Source organism: Manis pentadactyla, chromosome 19, assembly GCF_030020395.1.
Source record: "Manis pentadactyla isolate mManPen7 chromosome 19, mManPen7.hap1, whole genome shotgun sequence".
Classification (NCBI taxonomy): Eukaryota; Metazoa; Chordata; class Mammalia; order Pholidota; family Manidae; genus Manis; species Manis pentadactyla.
The window spans coordinates 9,176,889-9,196,984 of record NC_080037.1 but is presented as its reverse complement, the minus strand read 5'-3'; the positions used below and the strand labels follow the sequence as shown (position 1 = coordinate 9,196,984).

General features: G+C 39.6%; 1 protein-coding gene across 4 annotated transcripts in view; it reads right to left on the bottom strand.

Annotated features, from left to right (window-relative positions):
- FCRL5 (Fc receptor like 5) overlaps nucleotides 1-19,366 on the bottom strand; it is a 32,994-nt gene extending 13,628 nt beyond the window's left edge. For 3 of the 4 annotated variants that reach the window (XM_036922623.2, XM_057495181.1, XM_036922625.2), the window contains exons 1-6: nucleotides 19,187-19,366; nucleotides 5,202-5,222; nucleotides 3,743-3,997; nucleotides 3,212-3,466; nucleotides 2,636-2,920; nucleotides 626-904 (exon numbers count right to left, since the gene is read on the bottom strand). In XM_036922623.2, coding sequence (XP_036778518.2) covers nucleotides 626-904; nucleotides 2,636-2,920; nucleotides 3,212-3,466; nucleotides 3,743-3,997; nucleotides 5,202-5,222; nucleotides 19,187-19,217 — 1,126 coding nt within the window. In that variant the 5' untranslated portion in view covers nucleotides 19,218-19,366. The remainder of the gene's footprint in view (nucleotides 1-625; nucleotides 905-2,635; nucleotides 2,921-3,211; nucleotides 3,467-3,742; nucleotides 3,998-5,201; nucleotides 5,223-19,186) is intronic. The other variant, XM_036922624.2, reaches the window with a different exon arrangement.
- Between the last annotated feature and the right edge of the window lie 730 nt (nucleotides 19,367-20,096).

Sequence of the window (20,096 nt, the reverse complement as noted above, 5' to 3'; positions counted from 1 at the left end):
AAAGATCCGAGTGTAAATAGAGGCAATTGTGTCCCTAAAATGATACTTTTTGGATGGTTACATGGGTAACCAGGAGCTCTGGTTTGCATACTTTGCTAAATGTATGTCATACTTCAACAAAAATGTTAGAAACATAATACAATTCAATGACACTTATTTTAATGGATTGAGACAAGGGATCAGGGAAACCCCAGAAGACCAAGGAGCTTGTTCCCAGGAAGCCATTTCCTTCCACCCCTTCACCTCCAGCCCCCTTGAAACCAACTGGCAAAGCAACTCCTTGGGAACTTTTTGGAGAAATTAAGGACTTGCCCACTATTTGTCTATTTGACTGTGCTTGTAGGGAAATAGGAGATGCTTCTATGCATCAAATTTTTAAAAATTGGCTTGGGGACTGAACACAGAGGGTGTAAGAAGATAATTTGAGAAAATACATTCATTTGGTGAAAGGCAGTCTGGATGAGAACTGAGACACCCTTCCCGCACCCCCGCCCAGAGGGCTGGTCCATGAGAATGGAGCCGAGAGGGGCATTAGGCCGATTGGAAACTGGGCTGTAGGTGCAGGTAAGTGTGAGAGGGATCGGGTCAGGCATGAGCGACCGGCCAGAATCCAGGACTGACTCACCGATGACTGAGAGGCCGACCGCCTCACTGCACCGGGGGCCAAAGCCGTTGTCCGCTGAGCAGAAGTAGTGCCCAGAACGCTCTGCGGTCAGAGGGAGCCTGAAGGGCATTGCTCTCTGTGCAGAGCCTTCTTCCTTCTTGAGAGGTACTCCTTCATGGTACAGCTGATAAGTGATCGGGAACGAACCTCTCGGGACTTTACAGTGAAGGGTCACCACTTCTCCCTCAGCAGCCTGGGCCCCAGGAGGGCTGAGGGTGAGGACGGGCTGAGACACGGGGACTGAGGGAGAGAAAGCAACAATCAACAACTGCTTCTGCCGCTTCCTGTAGGTCCCCGTCAGTCGCCAGTGAAATGCCCAGTCTCAACCGCGCCAGCCTTCGGGGCACCCAGCGGCCTCTGGCGGCTCTCACAAGCTCTCTCCCGTCCTGCTGGCTGGGCGTCTCCAGTCTTTTCTCTTCCTGTTAGACGTCTGGCCCCTCTCCCTCCTGTCTCATCTCCTGGACCTCACACAGTTTTCCAGTGGAAATGACACCCTCAGGGAAGAAGTCCTTATCTTGCCCCCGCCAGACCCGCGCCCTTACCTTGTTCCCTCTTCTGCCTATGGGCATGGAGGTGCTGTTTCCCTACCCACCCAAGTCACTCTGAGTCTCTTGTCCATCCCTGCTCTACATTTTCCCTTTTACTGGGGTTGGCCTCCGAGCTCTGTCCTCCGCCCCTTCCCTTCCAGAGGCACATACTCTTCCAGGACTCTCTCCTGTGTTCCTACACGCTCCCTGTGTCCAACCTGACCCTCTATTTGTGTCAGGAAGAGCCCTGGAGACCAGCTTGGGTCCGCTTAGCAGGCTCTTCCCAGGGCTAGCCAGGACCAGGGTGTGTCTCCTGACTCCTGGTGCAGTGCTCAATCACATTGTCTCCTTACACGAGGGCTGGAACAGAGGGGCTGGCACAGGAGTCCACAGAGGCATTTCGTTTCTCCCACCACAACTGCAGTCAAGGCCAAGACAGCAGCAGGTACTGACGAAGGGCATGACATGACCCGGGCTTCTCCTCACCCCCACATACACCTTTGGATGGCTATGGTGTTGCTACCTGCCTCTGTATCCTATATGGATTTGCCTGTTGGCTATTGTCAATAATTAATTGTTAATTGGGACAACAGGTAATTCTGTAGCTCTGGGAAAGAACAATGATTTGGGAGCTACTGAGAATAATAGACTGATTAGGGACTCAAACATCTGGGTATCCAAAGAACAAAAAAAGAAAGAGAGAAAAGTTTTGAGTTCTGCAGAAGCTGGGGAACAGGAGAAAGAGAGAAAGTGAGGCACTGTGAATACATTCAGGGGTGTGATGGTAGCTGGGCTGGTCAAACAATGAGGCCCACAAGAGACAGACACTTATTCAAAGCTCTGGGAGCCGATGGGAGTATGAATTTGGTGTTATGGACTGAATTGTGTCCTTGCCGAAAATGTGTATGTTGAAGCCCTAGCCCCCAACATGATTGTTTTTGGAGATAAGATCTTTAAGGAGACAATTAAGATTAAATGAAGTTATAGGATGAGAACATAATCTGATAAGACTGGTGTCTTGGAAGAAGAGGAATAGACCCCAGAGATCTTTCTTTCTAAAATCACAGAGGCAAGACCATGTGAGCACGCAGTGAGAAGGTCTCCACTGAGAGCCCGGAGGAGAGCCGTCACCAGACACCAGTCCTACTGGCACTTTGATCTTTCACTTCCATCCTCCAAGACTGTGAGAAAATAAATTTCTGTTGTTCAAGCCACCCAATAGGTGGTAGTTCGTTAGGGCGGCCTGAGCTGACTAGCACAGATGACTCGAGGAAAAGGCAGGAAGCAGGTAAAAGGGCAAATTTGTGGGGTAGCAGTAAGAGGACCAGAACTAGGAGTGGCTGGACTTTGGTTGGTTGACAGAAGAATCAATTCCTGATCTGCAGCTTTGCCTGGTTCTTTCTAGCCCCAGTCCCAGCAAATCTTAGAACCCACCGACACTTACTCTTCACATTTATCTGGAGTTCCTGGCTCGTTTTCCCGGCTCTAGAAGTCACTCTCTTTGCCTGGCACCAATAAGACCTAGAGTCTCTGCTCCACACGGCAGTGATCTGGAATTCTGGGGAGTTGCTCCACCTTGACCCCAGGGTCTGGCCATCTCTGAAGAAGCGGAACCAGAGCTGGACATCTGACCTCTGTGGAGCAAGCTGGGTCTGACAGGTCAGGGTCAGAGGACCTCCTTCGGTGGGCCAGGAGGGGCTGGCTTTCAGCACAGGCTGGGGAAACAGCTCTAGAGAGAAAGATGAAAACAATCCCCAGAGCATTAAGGCTTGGACCTGCTCGGGAGAAAAACACAGTTTATCCTCAGCATCAGCAAGTGGAGCATACACAAGCAGGCAGAGAAAGGGACGCTAGTTTTGATTTCTAACATCCTGCAGCCCAAAGCACAGTTGTACTTTCTCTGAGCCTTGCAGGAACGCTCCCTGAGGTTCAATGGCATTCCAATCCACCTTTTCCTTCCTCTACCATCTTGGGGACCTTCCTTTGGATTAACTCACTTCACAAATAATGTAGGCTTTACCTTGCACTTGGATTTTGACTGTGTTTGAAGAAACAGGGCTATCATCTTTTTTAACTCCGGTACAGTGATATGCACCATTGTCCTTCAGACTTGCGTGTGGAATGTACACGTCCGGGATCTTTCCAGAGGTATACATTGGTTTACCATTCTTGTGCAGATGTAAAGTTTCCAGTGCTGCCTCTCTCTTCACTCGGCATTGCAGAACTACAGGGTCCCCTTCAAACACAGCAAACGGAGCCCCCAGGATCAGGAGGGCTGCGGGAGACACACACTCAGCAACTTGTTTGATCCCCTTAATGCGCCCTTCTTTTCATTGTTATTCCAAGTAGATTTTATCAGCTTAAAAGATTCATAGATTCAGAAAACATTCACATAAATCATTTCTCAAGTTTCCTTTTACCTGAGGAACTCATAAAAAATACAAATGCCTGAATCCCAGCTCTATAGATTTTGATTCAATAAATAGAGTGTAGGTTCTCGATAACTGTATGATTTCTAAAGTATTTTAAATTTCTTTCACCTTTTTCTCACCTTGAGAAAAGAGCAAGGCCACGCGGCTACTTAGGAGTGAGCCCTGGACTTGGCATCTGTATTCTCCAGGTTCTTGAACCTCGAGTGTGTTTCCTAGGGTTTCATGTAATTCTTTTCTCCCATGGTGCTCTCTGTGCCATGTTGTTTTCTGTGATGTGCGTAAGTGAAATCCATTGCAAGTCAGAGTCACTTTCTCTCCCTTGAAGACCACAGTCCATGGAGGACGGAGAGAAATCACGGATTTGGGGGTAGCTTCTGAGGAAGAAAGAGAAAAGGAGTCTGAGGTGGAGATGCTGGTAGTCCCCCCTACAGTGGTTTGCATGGGACAGACTAGAAAATGTGGCCCGGGAGAACCCTTAGGGAAGCCCTGGTTGCTCAAGGCTGCGTGTGAGCCCGAGCACTCATCTTACCCAGGGGACGGTGATTGCTCGGGGGATGGCAATGAGCAAAACGATTTTAAGAAGGCAATACCAGCAGGATTCACTTCCACTCTCCATGGGAAAAAATGGTTAGGTGGCCTGTTACGGAACTGGATCTTGGCTAAAGTCATCCCCTGTCCCGGCCACCTCACCATGCTCATAACTCATAAGAACTTCCCCAGGAGTTGTTAAAATCATAGTTTTGTGCTTTCCATAGAATGATAAATCATGTTATCTTAAGGTTTTGGTATTGAGAAAGGCTTTAGAGATGAACTTGTCTCACACCTTTATTTTATAGATGATTCAAAGGAGAAAAAGGAAACTCCAACACAAATCCCATTGTGGCAGAACAAGGAATGGACAAGTCATTTGCTGAATCCAAGTCATTTGCTGCAGTTTGTGACCTAGATAAGAATGAAACCCTGGGAGAGCTGATTCTGGACAAGGAGAGAGGCTGTAGAGCAGTCTTGCTCTTTACGGGCCCTCAAATATCTAAGACACTCTCTGACCCACAGAAAGGCAATGAGACGCAGAACTAAGAAAATGACACAGATAATTTATCTTCCCCCTAATCTCCCCTGTTCATGCTTTTCTTCCTTTTAAAGGTGCAGTTCTTTGATGTTCTGCTCTTCACACATTTCCTGGACAATTTTACTCCTAACATGGTAGAAAATTCAATATTCCTGTGGGTATTTCCACAGGGTGATGTTTTCAGAAGATTTTTCCTGGCTTGCTGATTGGAGAACACCCTATCCCAAGTCCTCCATATCTGCCAAGGAGTTGATGTCCTGACTGGCTAGCTGGGATCCATTTGCAATAGGAGTAAGTGCTGGGCCTAGCAAAGGTCTGGAGTTGTTTGCACATTTCTTCAGGGAGGAGCAGAGAGTGACAGTGTAGCTGTTCTGGCCCTTGGGCCTTGCTGGCCTCAGCAAGAAGAACAGGAGATATCAGAGATCTTCAGAGAGTCAAAGCAAATGTTTCATACTTATTAGGGACACACTCTTACTGAGAGACAGTGGAGAACAAAAGAAAGAACTTACCAAGTTGTCCACTGATAGGAGCTGCAAAAAAAATAAAGAGGCAGAGATGAGCACAGAGTGGGATTCTTTGGCTTTTCAAAAGCCTGTTTTATTTTTTTCCCATCCACTTATTATTTCTTTCATTAAAAATTATTTTTAAAAATTTAATAGTCATTTGTCAAATGTCTATATATACTAGTCATCAGGCTTGGGCTTATAACATGAATAAAAAGTGATTATTTACTAGCAAGAAGTTGGTTGGTAGGGGAAATAGAAATATGAAACAAAATAATTATAATACAGGGTATAAATGCAGAAACAGAAATACACATGGGGTTTCTTGAGGGCAGAAGGGCCAGCCATTCCAGGTATAGGGTGTGAGTGTGTGGTGTAGAGGGTGGGTAGAACATGAAATCTACCTGAGGGAGTGATGCTTGAGAATATTGTAAATGAGAACATAGGAGTCAGCCAGGCAAAGGTGTTTTGTGTGGTAAGAGATGATGGGGAGGGAAATCTAGGTGGAAAGGACACAGAAGTGGAGAAATAGCATTGGTATTCAGGAGTTGAGAGGCATTATGGAAGGTTGCAAGTGTGGCAGAAATCAGATTCGTGATGTGTAGGGCCCAAGTCATGGGTGGTAAGCAGCTATAATTTTATTATGAAGGCAATGGGAAACCATGGAAAGGTTTCAACTAGGAGCAGGACAAGATTAGAATTTTTAATTCAGGTGGAGCATTTGGGCAGTGGGCAGACTTTAATGAGACCAGATATGAAGCAGAGAGTCCTGGTTAGAAGTCAGGACAAGAGATAATGATGTTTAATTTTCTTTAGACTGTTTATCCAAAATTATCTTAATTATTTGCTTGTTTACTTTGTTTACTTTCCCTTCGCTAGATAGAAGATCTGTGAGAGCAGGGACTTTTCATGTTCATGATCTGTCCCCCAGGACCTATAACACTGCCTGTCACATAAGAGATATTCCATTAAGATTTATTGAATATTTATTTATTGAGTAATGAGTTAATTAAAGAATTATGTCAGTAAGCAGAGTAAATAGGAGGATACAATAAATGGATAGTGGGAAGACAGAAGAGGCAAAATTGACAAGTTTATAAGTTGATTAGACATTTCATATAAGGGACAGATTTGGTTCATCATTCAACAGAAATGTCTCAAGTGCTGCCCCATATGCCAGGGGCCGGACAAGACAACAGAAACCAAGCAGTGGGTGAGTCATCATCCTTCTTTACATGGGGCTGATGGGGGAGTGATCCAAATCTGTATGTTTTATAGAGAACAATGGATTATTTGCCATTTCCTAAATAACATGGTCAACATGGATTTTGTTTTGTTTTAAATGTAGTCAGTATTCTTCTGAGTGTATTTTATGTGGCAGACATTCGCATGTATTAGTTAACATAATTTTGTCAATATCCCTATGAGGTAAGTTCTATGAGTAGTCCCATTTTATAGACCAGTAAGTGATTAAGTAGCTAGTAGGTATCAGAATGGAGTTTTGAGCCCATCTGTTGGATCCTACCCTGTTTGACCCCAAAGCACTGCCCATTACCCTATCCTGCCCCTCTGTGTTGGTGCCACACTGGGATGTGCTTCATATTTCTGGAGTGTTTCATGCAGCTTCCAACTGTGGGTTCCTTTTCCCTTGCATTGTGCCCTATGCCATCCATCCCCTCTCCACCTCCTACTCTCCATCTGTTTCATGAAGTCATTACCAGCTACCTGGCATACAGTTTGTTTTTTGCTTGCATCATCATTGGTAACTTTGCCTGGGTAATTATTTAGCTAGAATCTTGCTACATAGATATTTCTTGTACATTGATTTTGTTGGAGGCCCTTTTATATCATGAGCTTCCAGAACACAGAAATGCTGACTTCCATGGTTTCCCATCATTCCCAGCACCTAATGCAGTACTATGTATTAATGTTACTGAAAAACCTGTTAAACAAACAAATAAATATATTTCATTCTAGTATTTTCAACTTTGGCAAAAACCAACCAGTTTGTATGATGAATTGGTAGAGACATAAACCACCCACAGGCACGACTACAATGTCATGGGCCAGGAGAGACATGAGCAAGGTGGGGGAATAGCTTGTCTCCAGCCTGTGTCCCCCCACAAACTAGTCTGTAAATATTGGAAGAGGTGTCTATTCTTCTAAATACAGACACCAATACAAAGATACACAGGTAGTGAATAGTTAGGCAAACATGACATTGTCAATGTACACCAATAAAACCCAATAACTGACCCTAAAGAAATGGAGATCCATGAACTTGAAAAGAATGAAAAATAATAGTCTTAAAAAAGCTCAGTGAGCTATAAAAGAACATAGACACCTAAATGAAATCAGGAAAAATATAGATACATGAGGAGTTTAATGAAGAAATAAAAGAAATAAAAAGCAGAAATCTTGGAGCTAAAGAATACAATGATTGAACTGAAAAAAAATTCAATAGGAACCTTCAATAGCATAATTGATCATGCAGGAAAAAGAATCAGCACACTCAAAAACAGGTCATTTGAAATTATCCAGAGGAACAGAAACAAGAAAAGAATGAAAAAGAGTAAAGAAAGCCTAAGTGACTTATAAGACACCATTAAATGAACCAATGTACATATTAGTGAAGTCTCAGAAGAAGCAGATAATAAGGGAAGATTATTTTAAAGAAGTAATGACAGGAAACTCCCCAAATTTGGGGAGGGAAATACACATGCAGATCCATGATCCCCAAAGAACCCCAGATAGTCAGAAGATCAGAGAGTTTAAGCCAAGACAAATTATAATGAAAATTTTCAAAAGTGTAAGACAAAGAGAATTTTGAAATTAGTAAGAGAAAAATGACTCATTAAGCAGTCTCATGCAAAGGAACCTCCCTAAGACTGACAGTGGATTTCTTCAGAAAGAGTGCAGATTAGGAGAGAGTAAGATGATATATTTGAAAGAAAAAGAAAGAAAAGAAGGAAGGAAGGAAGGAAGAAAGGAAGAAAGAAAGGAAGGAAGGAAGGAAGAAAGGAAGAAAGAAAGAAGGAAAAGAAAAGAGAAGAAAAGAAAAGAAAAGAAATCCTGCTAACCAAAAAAAATATTATACTTGACAGTTTATTTGGGATTGTTCTTGTTTCTTTAGATAGGCCTGTTCTGCTATGTAATTTCCTCTTAGAACTGCCTTCACTACATCCCACAGATTTTGGGCTGTTGAGTTTCTGTTTTCACTTGTTTCCATGTATTGCTTGATTTCCATTTTAATTTGGTCGTTGATCCATTGATTATTTAGAAGCATATTGTTTAGCCTCAATTTGTTTGTAGGCTTTTTTGTTCTCTTTATGTAATTTATTTTTAGCTTCATACCACTGTGGTCTGAGAAGATGCTTGGTACAATTTCAATCTTTTTAAATTTATTGAGGCTCTTTTTGTGTCCTAGTATGTGATCTATTCTGGGAAACATTCCATGTACACTTGAGAAAAATACCACTCACATCAATAGACAAATCAACCAGACAGAAAATAAGTAAGGAAACAAAGGCACTGAACAATACATTAGATCAGATAGATTTAGCAGATATCTACAGAACACTCCACCCACAAGCAGCAGGATAATTGGTAATTAATTGGTCTACTACCTTTACAGTGGGTTTATTTTCACTGATGAAAGCTATTTGGCCTTAGGAACATTTCCATCTACAACAGTCCTTTTAATATATCCTGCAGGGATGGCTTAGTGGTGGTGAATTCCTTCAACTTTTGTTTATCCAAAAATTGTTTAATCCCTGCTTCAAATTTAAATGATAATCTTGTGGGATAAAGGATTCTTGGTTGGAGGTCCTTCTGTTTCATTACATTAAGTATATCATGCCACTCCCTTCTGGCCTATAAAGTTTCTGCTGAGAAGTCTGCTGATAGCCTAATGGGATTTCCTTTATAAGGAATCTTTTGTCTCTCTGGCTGCTTTCAATAATTTCTCCTTATCCTTGATCTTTGTCATTTTAATTATTATATGTCTTGGTATTATCTTCCTGGGGTTCCCTTTGTTAGGGGCTCTCTGTGCTTCCATGTCCTGAGTGTCTTTTTCCTTCCCCAGATTGGGGATGTTTTCAACAACTATTTCCGCAAAGAGTCTTTCTATCCCTTTGTCTCTCTTTTCTCCTTCTGGTACCCCTATTATGTGAATATTGTTCTCCATTTGGAATGGTTACACAGCTCTCTTATTATTCTTTCATCCCTAGAGATCCTTTTTTCTCTCTGTTCTTCAGCTTCATTGCATTCCTGTTCCCTAGTTTCCATTTCATTGACAGTTTCTTCTACCTGCAATAATCCACTCTTAAATCCCTTCATTGTATGTTTCATTTCAGATACTGTATTCTTCAGCTCTTAGTGACTTTTTTTCAGGTCTTCTATCTCTTTGTTGAAGCCCTCCCTGAGATCTCGAATATTTTTCTGTAGATCTGTGAACATGTTCATGACATTTACTTTGAAATCTTTATCAAGAAGATTGGTGATCTCCATTTTATTTAGCCCTCTTTCTGGTGTCTTGTCTTGTGGTTTTGTTTGGAACATACTCATCTGTCTCCTCATTTTTTCAGGGTTTCTGTGTTTCTTCCTTTGTATTAGATGGTTCTGCTATGCTTCCTGGCCTATGGAGTAGTAGTTTTATGAAGGAGGCGTCCTTTGGTGCCCAGACACTCAAGACTCTTACTCTCCAGTGCAGGAGCACCAGCTGTTGGTATGCAGTGAGCAGGGCCACCTTTTGTCTGTCTTCTGTAGTGTTCTAAGTCTGGGCCAACAGTTTGCTTCAGTCACACTTTTGTGATCAGCACAGAAGCCTCTTCTGTGATGACTGTGGGTAGGACCACCCTCCACCTGGCCTGCAGCAATGACAGAGCTGCAGGATTAATGGGGTGAGGGGACTGATGTGCAGCTCTGCGCAGGCCCAATGTGCAGCACTGGGCTTGGACACCCATGGGGAGTAAGGAGCTCTTGGTGCTGGCTCCTTGCAGATACCTCCCCAGTTGGGCTGAAATGGAGCATGGAAAGTTGGGAGAATCTCCTTCCACCTGCCAGGCAGCAAAGTCTGATGCTGCTGCTGGGCCAAGTGGATTGTCTGCCAGCAGTATGTGCAGAGAGGAACTTTGGGGCTGCATTGCCAGCGAGGGTGATGTAGTGTTTGGGGCTCCTGAGAGTTCCCGACCTGTTGGCCCAAGGGAGGGCTGGGGAGATATCGTCCACCTACTCTTTCTCCTGAGAAGAGTTCCATCCAACACTTGCCCCTCTGACACCCCTCCTGCTGCTGGGAAGTCTTTCAAACTGCCTGCTTTGCTTTTGTCTCAGGGGGACTGGTGAAGCATGACTGTTCTCCACAAATGGCTGGGATCTCGGCCTCGCTGAGTGTTCCACCTGTCCTTGGTGTCCAGTCCTGCTAATGACCAGAACCCCATACAATGTGGGCTCGTGCTCCTGGAGCAGACCTCCAGGGCCAGGTGTTCAGGGATCCTGAGCTCCTACTCCCTCTCTGCTCCATTCCTCTTTCTCCCACCTGTGGGCTGGGGTTGGGGGAGGGCTTGGGTTCCACTTGGTCAGGGATTTTATACTTTTCCCTTTTCTGTGAGGTCTCTTCTTCCCCAGATGTAGGTTGTCTGTTCTTCAATCTTTGGGTCTTTTTCAGGTTTAGCTGTATTTGCTGTATTTTCATGTTTTATATATTTTTGGGAGGAGGTTTCTGCCTTGCTTTCCTACTCCACTATCTTTTTTCTCCAAGAATCTCTTGTTCATTGTTTTATGACTATCTTATCATTCCTTTTTTCCTCTCCTATTGTCTTCCTTTGTGATTTGATGATTTTTTTATAATAGTTTGCTTTGATCACTCTCTTTTTTATCTTTTGTGTACTTACTATAGTTTTTCCCTTTGTGATTATCATGAGGCTTATATAAAACATCTTATAGTTATAACAGCCAATTTAAGCTAATAAATTTATTTCAATCACATATAAAATCTCTACACTTTTACTCCCCTCCCACATTTTGTAGATATGTACATGTCACAATTTACATATTTTTTATACTATGTATATATTAACAAATTATTTTAGTTATGGCCATTTTTCATATTTTTGTCTTCTAAAACTTTTATACTGGAATTAAAAGTAATTTGCATACCACCATACAGTATGCTATGGTCTGAATGTGTACCCCCCCAAATTCATTTGTTAAAAGTCTGATCCATAAGGTGATGGTTTTAGGAGATGGGCCTTTTGGAGATGATGGAGGTCAAAGCCCTCATGAATGAGATTAGTGCCCTTATGAAATAGACCAGAGAGAGCTCTCTCACCCCTGTGCCATGTGAGGTTACAGTGAGAAGATGGCTCTCTATGATGACAAAGGCCTTCACCAGAGGTAAATCTACTGGTGGCTTGATACTGAACTTTTCAGCCTCCAGAACTGTGAGAAACTATTGTTTATAGACTGCCTACTATAGTATTTTTGACATAGCAGACTGAATGGACTAAGATACAGTATTAAAGTATTCTGAATTTGATTATATGCTTACCATTACCATTGAGTTTTATACTTTCATGTATTTTCATGTTGCTATTTAGTGTCCTTTCATTTCAAGTTGAAAAACTCCTTTTAGCTTTTCTTGTAAGGCAGGTCTAGTGGTGGTTAACTCCCCCAGCTTTTGTTTGTTATTCTTCCTTCCTTCCTTTCTTCCTCTCTCTTTCTCTCTCTCTCTCTCTTTCTTTTCTTTTCTTTCTCTTTCTTTCTTTCTTCCTTCCTTCCTTTCTTTCATTCTTTTTTTTTCTTTCTTTCTTTCTTTCTTTCTTTCTTTCTACTATGAAAAATTATATGCCAATAAATTGGACAACCTAGAAGAAGTGATCTAATACCAAAACAAGTCAAAGACACCACAAAAAATGAAAATTATAGACCAATATCCCTGATGACCATAAATGCAAAAATCCTCAACAAAATATTAGCAAACCAAATTGAAAAACATATCAGAAAGATCATCCATCATGACCCAAGTGGGAATTATTCTAGGGATGCAAGGATGGTATAATATCCATAAATCAGTCAATGTCATACATCACATTAACAACAAAAAAAGAATAAAAACCACATGGTCATCTCAATAGAAGCTGAAAAAGCATTTGACAAAATTCAACATCCATTCGTGTTACAAACTCTTAACAAAATGGGTATGGGGGTATGTACCTCAACACAATAAAGGCCATATATGAAAAACCCATGGCCAACATCATTCTTAATAGCAAAAAGCTGAAAGCCTTTCCTCTAAGATTAGGAATAAGGCAAGGATCTCCATTCTCACTACTTGTATTCAACATAGTACTGGAGGTGTTAGCCATGGCAGACAACACAAAGAGATAAAATGCACCCAAATTGGTAAGGAAGAAATTAAGCTGTCACTATTTGCAGATGACATATTATACACAGAAAACCCTAAAGACTCCACCAAAAATCTATTAGAACTAATAACTGAATTCAGCAAAATTGCAGGATACAAAGTTAATATACAGAAATCTGTTGCATTCCTATATACTAACAACAAAGTAGCAGAAAGAGAAACCAAGAAAACAACTCCATTTACAACTGCATCAAAAAGAATAAAATACCTAGGAATAAACCTAACCAAGGAGGTGAAAAACCTTTACTCTGAAAACTATGACCCTGATGAAAGAAATTAGTGAAGGCACCAGTAAATGGAAATACATCCTGTGCTCATGGATAGGAAGAATTAATATTGTCAAAATGGCCATCCTGCTCAAAGCAATCTACAGATTCAATGCAATCCCTATCAAAATACCAATAGCATTCCTCAATGAACTAGAATAAATAGTTCTAAAATTCATATGGAACCACAGAAGACCCCGAATAGCCAAAGCAATCCTGAGAAAGAACAAAGCTATGGGGATTATGATTCCTGACTTCAAGCTCTGCTACAAAGCTATGATAATCAAAATAATTTGGTACTGGCACAGAACAGACCCATAGATCAATGGAACAGAATAGAGAGACCAGATATAAACCTATGCATATATGATCAATTACTATATGATAAAGGAACCATGGATATACAATGGGGAAACAACAACTGGTGTTGGCAAAACTGGACAGCTACATGTAAGAGAATGAAACTGGATTATTGTCTAACTCCATACACAAAAGTAAACTTGGAATGAATCAAAGACCTGAATGTAAGTCATGAAACTATAAAACTTTTAGACGAAAACACAGGCAAACATCTCTTTAATATAAGCATGAGAAATTTTTTCCTGGACACATCGCCTTGGGCAAAGGAAACAAAATAAAATATGAACAAGTGGGACTACATCAAGATGAAAAGCTTCTGTACAGCAAACGATACCATCAGCAGAACAAAAAGGCATTCCACAGTAAGGGAGAATACATTTGTAAATGACTCATAAGATAAAGGGTTAACATCCAAAATATATAAAGAACTTATATGACTCAACACCCAAAAAACAAAGAACCCAATTAAAAAATGGGTAGAGGACCTGAACAGCCACTTCTCCAAAGAGGAAATACAAATGGCCAAGAGGCACATGATAAGATGCTCCATATCACTTATCACCCAGGAAATGCAAATTAAAACCACAATGAGATATCCTTTCACTCCAGTTAGGATGTCCACTATCCAAAAGACAAAAAATAACTAATGCTGGCGAGGATGCAGAGAAATGGGAACCCTCCTCCACTGCTGGTGGGAATGTAATGTGGTGCAACCTCTGTGGAAAGCAATATGGAGGTTTCTCAAAAAATGAAAAATAGAAATACCATTTGACCCAGTAATCTCACTCCTAGGAATTTACCCAAAGAAAACAAAATCCATGATTCAAAAAGATATATGCATCCCTATGTTTATTGCTGCACAATTTGCAGTAGCCAAGGTATGGAAATGACCTAAGTGTTCATCAGTAGATGAATGGATAATGAAGAGATGGTACATATACACAGTGGAATATTATTCAGCTATAAAAAGAAAAGAAATCCTCCCATTTGCAACAATGTAAATGGATCTGGAGGGGGTTCTGCTCTGTGAAATAAACCAGGCATAGAAAGACAAATACCATATGATTTCACTTATTTATGGAATATAAAAAAAAGCAAAACAGGAGGAACAAAGTAGTAGAAGACTCATAGGCACTGAGAAGTGACTTGTGGTTACCAAGGGGGAGGAGTTGGAGAGAGTTGAGGGGGAGGGTGAAGGGGATAAAGGGGCACAATAATTCATAACACAATACAAGTTGGTCATGGGGACAGTAGCACAGCATGAAGAATGTAGTCAGTGATCTGTAATATCTTACTAAGTTGACAGATAGTAACCACACTAGAGGGGGTGAGGATTTAATAATATAGGTAACTGTTAAACTACTATGTTGTATGTTGAAACCAACATAAGATTGTGTGTCATGATACTTTAATAAAAAAAGAAAACAATGAACAAAATGGCAACAATAAGTCTATCAATAGCTACTTTTCATATAAAAGGATTAAATTTTCTAATAAAAAGCATAGAGTGGTTCAATGGATTAAAAATATCAATTACATGCTGCTTATAAGAGATTCACTTTAAGGACACATTTAGGCTAAAAATGAAGGGGTTGAAAAAGATATTCCATGTAAATGGTAACTAAAAGAGAGCAGGGAGGACTCTACTTTTGTGAAAATAAAAAGATTTTAAGTCAAAAGCTGTAGTAAGAGAAAAGAAAGTTATTATATAATGATAAAGGGAACAATTCAAGAGGATACAACAGCCATAATATATATGCATTCCATATGACAGCAACTAAATATAGAAAACAAATATTAACAGAACTGAAATGAGATATAGATAATACACTAATAGTAGGGGACTTCAATATTCCACTTTCAACAATTGGTAGATCATTTGCAGAAAATCAATAGGGAAATAGCATACTTGAACAATACTATAGACCAAGTAGTATATATTTCTAGTATATCCACCAAATGAACATATATAGAATATTTTAACCTATAGTTGCACAATACACATTCTTCTTAAGTGAATATGGACTGTTCTCCAGGGTAGATCATATGTTAGGTCACAAAACAAGTCTTAACAAATTTGAGAAGATTGAAATTATGTCAAGTGTATTTTCTGATCCAATGATATGAAACTAGGAATTAATAACAGGATGAAAACTAGAATATTTACAAATAAATGAAAATTAAGCAGCACACTCCTGAACAATCAGTGGGTCAAAGAAGAAATCAAAAGGAAAATCAGAAAATACATTGAGAGAAATGAAAATGGAAACACAATACTAAAACTTATGCGACATAGCAAAAGCAATTCTAAGAGAGAAGTTAATAGTGATAAATGTCTACATTAAGAAAAAAGAAAATTTTCAAACCTAACTTTATACCTCAAAGATTTAGGAAAAGAAGACCAAGATTAATAGGAGAAAGGGAATAATAAAAATTAGAGTAGAAATAAATCAAATAGAGAATAAAAAGCAGTAGAAAGATCAACAAAACTAAAAGCTGATTTTTTAAAAGATAAACTAAATTGACAAATCTTTAGCTAGACTAAGAAAAAAAGAGAGCAGGCTCAAAATCGGAAATTAAAGAGGAGACATTACAACTGATAATCACAGAAGTGGAAACAGTCGAAGAGACTATTATTAATATTATACACCAGAAAACTGAATAACAAAGAAAATGCTAGAACCAGTTGACTTTACTTGTGAATTCTACCAAACATTTAAAGGACTTACTCCACCCCTTCTCAAACTCTTCCACAAAAATGAAGAAGAACACTCACAAACACACTGTGCAAAGTTAGCCAAACAAGTATACTGCAGGAAAACAAAATTGCAGGCCACTAACCCTAAAATAAAATACTACCAAACTGCCTTTAATGGTATATTGAAAGGATCATGTGGCATTTATTCCTAGGATGAAAGGATGACCCAACATATGCAAGTCAATAAATGTGATACATCACTTAAACAGATGAAGGATAAAAATCATCATCGTTTTAACAGAGGCATTGAAAAATTTGACAAAATTCAACACACTTTCATGATGAAAATCTTAACAAATTAGGCATAGAAGGAAATTATCTCAACATAGTAAAGGCCATATATGACAAACCTACAGCTAACATTGTACTCAATGGTGAAAAGCTCAAAGCTTTTCCTCTAAGACCAGGAACAGGGAAAAAATGCTCACTCTAGCTACATCTATTCAACGTAGCATGGAAGTCCTAGCTAGAGTAATTAGGCAAGAAAAATATATCAAAGGCATTCAAGTCAGAAAAGAAGAAGTAAAATTATCTCTGTTTACAGATGATATGATCTTATATACAAAAAAACCATAAAGACTCCACCAAAACACTGTTAGCACTAATAAATTCAGTAAAGTTGCAGGATACACAATCAATATGCAAAAATTAGTTGCATTTCTGTACACTAACAATGAACTGTTTGATAAAGGAATTAGGAAAACAGTCCCAATTATGAGAGCATCAAAAATAATAAGATATTTAGTAGTAAATTTAACCAAGGAAGTGAATGATCTCTAGATTGGAAACTACAAAACATTATTCAAAGAAATTGAAGAAGACACAAATAAATGGAAACTATATGTGTTCATAGTTGGAAGAATTAATATATTTTAAAATGTCCATATTATATGAAGCAATCTACAGGTTTAATACAAGCTCTATCAAAATTGCATTAGCATTTTTCACAGAAATAGAAAAGAAATCCCAAATTCATATAGAGCTACAAAATACTCAAAAAGCCATAGCAATACTGAGCAAGAACAAAACTAGACACATCATCTTCCTGACTTCAAACTCTATTACAAAACTATAATAATCAAACCTGGCATAAAAACGGACATATAGAAAAATGGAACAGAACAGAGAGTCCAGAAATAAGTAGACATAATTACAGTTGGCTGGTCTTCAAAAAGGGTACCAAGAACACACAATGGGAAAAGGAAATGGGCTGGGAAAACAATATCTACATGAAGAAAAAGAAAATTAGATCTTTTCATCTCACTATATAAAAAAATCAACTCAAAATATATTAATGACTTAAATATAAGACCTGAAACTGTAAAACTACTAGAGGAAAACATAGCGAGGAAGCTTCTTGGCACTGGTCTGGGACATGATTTTTTGCTCTTTGTTTTGATATGGTCCCAAAAGCAGAGGCCACCAAAGCAACCCAGACAAATGGACTTACACCCAAGGAAAAAGCTTTTGTACAGCAAGGGAAACAATAGCATGAAGAAGTAAGTTATGAAATGGGAGGAAATATTTGCAGACTATCTATCCACTAAGGGGTTAAAATATCTAACATGTATAAGGGAGTCTAACAAATCAACAGCAAGAAAACAAATAACTTCATTAAAAAACAGGTAAGGACCTGATAGAAGACATACAACTGGCCAACAAGTACATGAAAAGATGCTCAACATCACTAATCATCAGGAAATGCAAATCAAAACCACAAGATACCACCTCACACGTTAGAATGGCTATTACCAAAAAGACAAGAAATGAGAAGTGTTGGCTGGGATGCAGAGAAAAGGGAACCCTTATATACTGTTGGTGGGAAAGTAAAATGGTACAGCCACTGTGTAAAATAATATGGAGTTTCCTTTAAAAATTAAAAAATAAAATATCATATGACCCAGCAATCCCACTTCCTTTGCGTACATATCCAAAGGAAATGAAATCGGTATCTCAGCGAGATATCTATATTCCCGTGTTCATTCAGCAACATTCACAGTCTAAGTGTCTATCAACGGATGAATTGATAAAGAAAATGTGCTACATATATGCAAGACATGTAAAACAATCTAAGATAGGAGAACAATCTAAGTGTCTATCAACTGATGAATTGATCAAGAAAATGTGCTACATATATGCAATGGAATATCATTTAGCCTTAAGTGAAAAAGGAAAGCCTGCCATTATGACAACATAGGTGAATCCAGAGGACATAATGCTAAGTGAAATAAGCCAGACAAAGACAAGCAAATACTGCATGATCTCAGTTATATGTGGAATCTAAAACACTTAAACTCACAGAAACAGAAATGGCATTTTCCAGGTGATGTGTGTGGGGTGGGGTCGGGGAGCCGGGGGAGATGTTGGTCAAATGAAACAAACTTTCAGTTATAAGATGAATGTACAGCAGATCTAATGTATAGCATGGTGACTATAGTTAATAGTAATGTCTACTTGAAATTTGCAAAGACAGTAGATCCTGAATATTCTTACCACACTCTCACACAAAAGATAACTATGAGATGTAATAGAAATGTTAATTAGTTTGATTGTGATAACTATTTTGTAATATGTGTCTGTCAAAATATCACCTTGTATAAACACACAATTTTTATTTGCCAGTTATATATCAGAAAACCTAAGGGATAGAAGTAGGTTTTTCCCTTGTCTGGCTCAGTTCCCCCTCCGCGTCCCTGTTCTCTCTTCCCCCTCCTTGTGTTCTTTATCTACCAATCACTGCTGTGGTTTTGCATTTGTGAGCAGAAGCAAGAGACATGTTTCATGTTAGAAACGTTACCCTCCCGCACCCAGGCTTACTGTACAAGAAATAAATACATCTCCTTTGCACAAAGTAAAGTAAAGCAGTATGAACAAGCAAACATAATATATTTTCTGAACTTCATGAAGTAATATTTATTATAGAAAAAAATGAATAGACCCTTAACCCTTGCGGTCATTGTGATTTCCTGCCCTGTAAGGTTGAAGATTTATTTCAGCTCTGACCATTCCTTCAGCCTCAGGGGAGGAACCCATGAGCTGTGTAGTAAATCCTGAGAACACAGTATCCTCAAGCAGGGAAGGATTTCTGAGCAGGGGCTGAGCCCCAGACAAAGGGTCATGGCCATTGGGGGGAGAAAGGTTGTCCCTACCCCACCCAGGACCCTTGTTGAGCCATTCTACTCACCCAGGACCAGCAGTGATACCCACGGCAGCATGAAGACCTCCTTCCCAGGGCTGAGACTGAAAGAGAAGTTTTCTCAGGAATAGTATTTTGGTTTAGATCTGAGAGGAGTATATTGTCATACTAGTCCCAAGGAACACGTCTGAGAAATTGCGTTTTCAAAGAGCAGGATGCAGTAGTGAATTAGAAAACCGGAAGTGGAAGTCTTCATCTTTGACTACTAATCAAAGTTTCCTGCCCTATGATCACAATGAAAAAAATACATGTAAGGGTTTAAAAAAAGCACATGCTCTTGACCCCACATTTTTATTGCTGGGAAATCACCTTAAGGAAAATACGTGAAGATAGTTCTAAAATAATGTTTATTGTAGCATCATTCATAACTGCCAAAATGCAGGAAGCAACAGAAAAGATCATGAATATGGGACTGTTGAAGAATATTCTAATACATCTACACAACGACATGCAATGTGGTCATTAAGACTGAGGTAACCCTGCACACAGAAGGCAAGACGACCCTGGTTAATGTGAAGATAAAAAACAGAATATATAATACACACACACACACACACACACACACACACGTATGTATATAAACTGCTATACTTTTTTTTCCTAGAAAGTGGACCTAAAAAAGTAGTTACCTTTGAGTATCTATGGATGGTAAGGAGACATATATTTTATGTCTTTCTATACTGTTTAATTTTTTAAAAATCATGATGTAAATGTGTTGCTTTAATTGCTTCTTTAAAGTCAAGTTTCATCCTGTCATATTGGTCAACAAAGATCCCCCAAGACATCAGCTGCCGTGAGGAATAGCATTTCTTCCTTTCCAATAATTTTTCCTACCCTGTTTTCTTGGCCCATACCTTGGTCTTCTTAAGGCCATATTTTATTTCACACCTGCAAATGC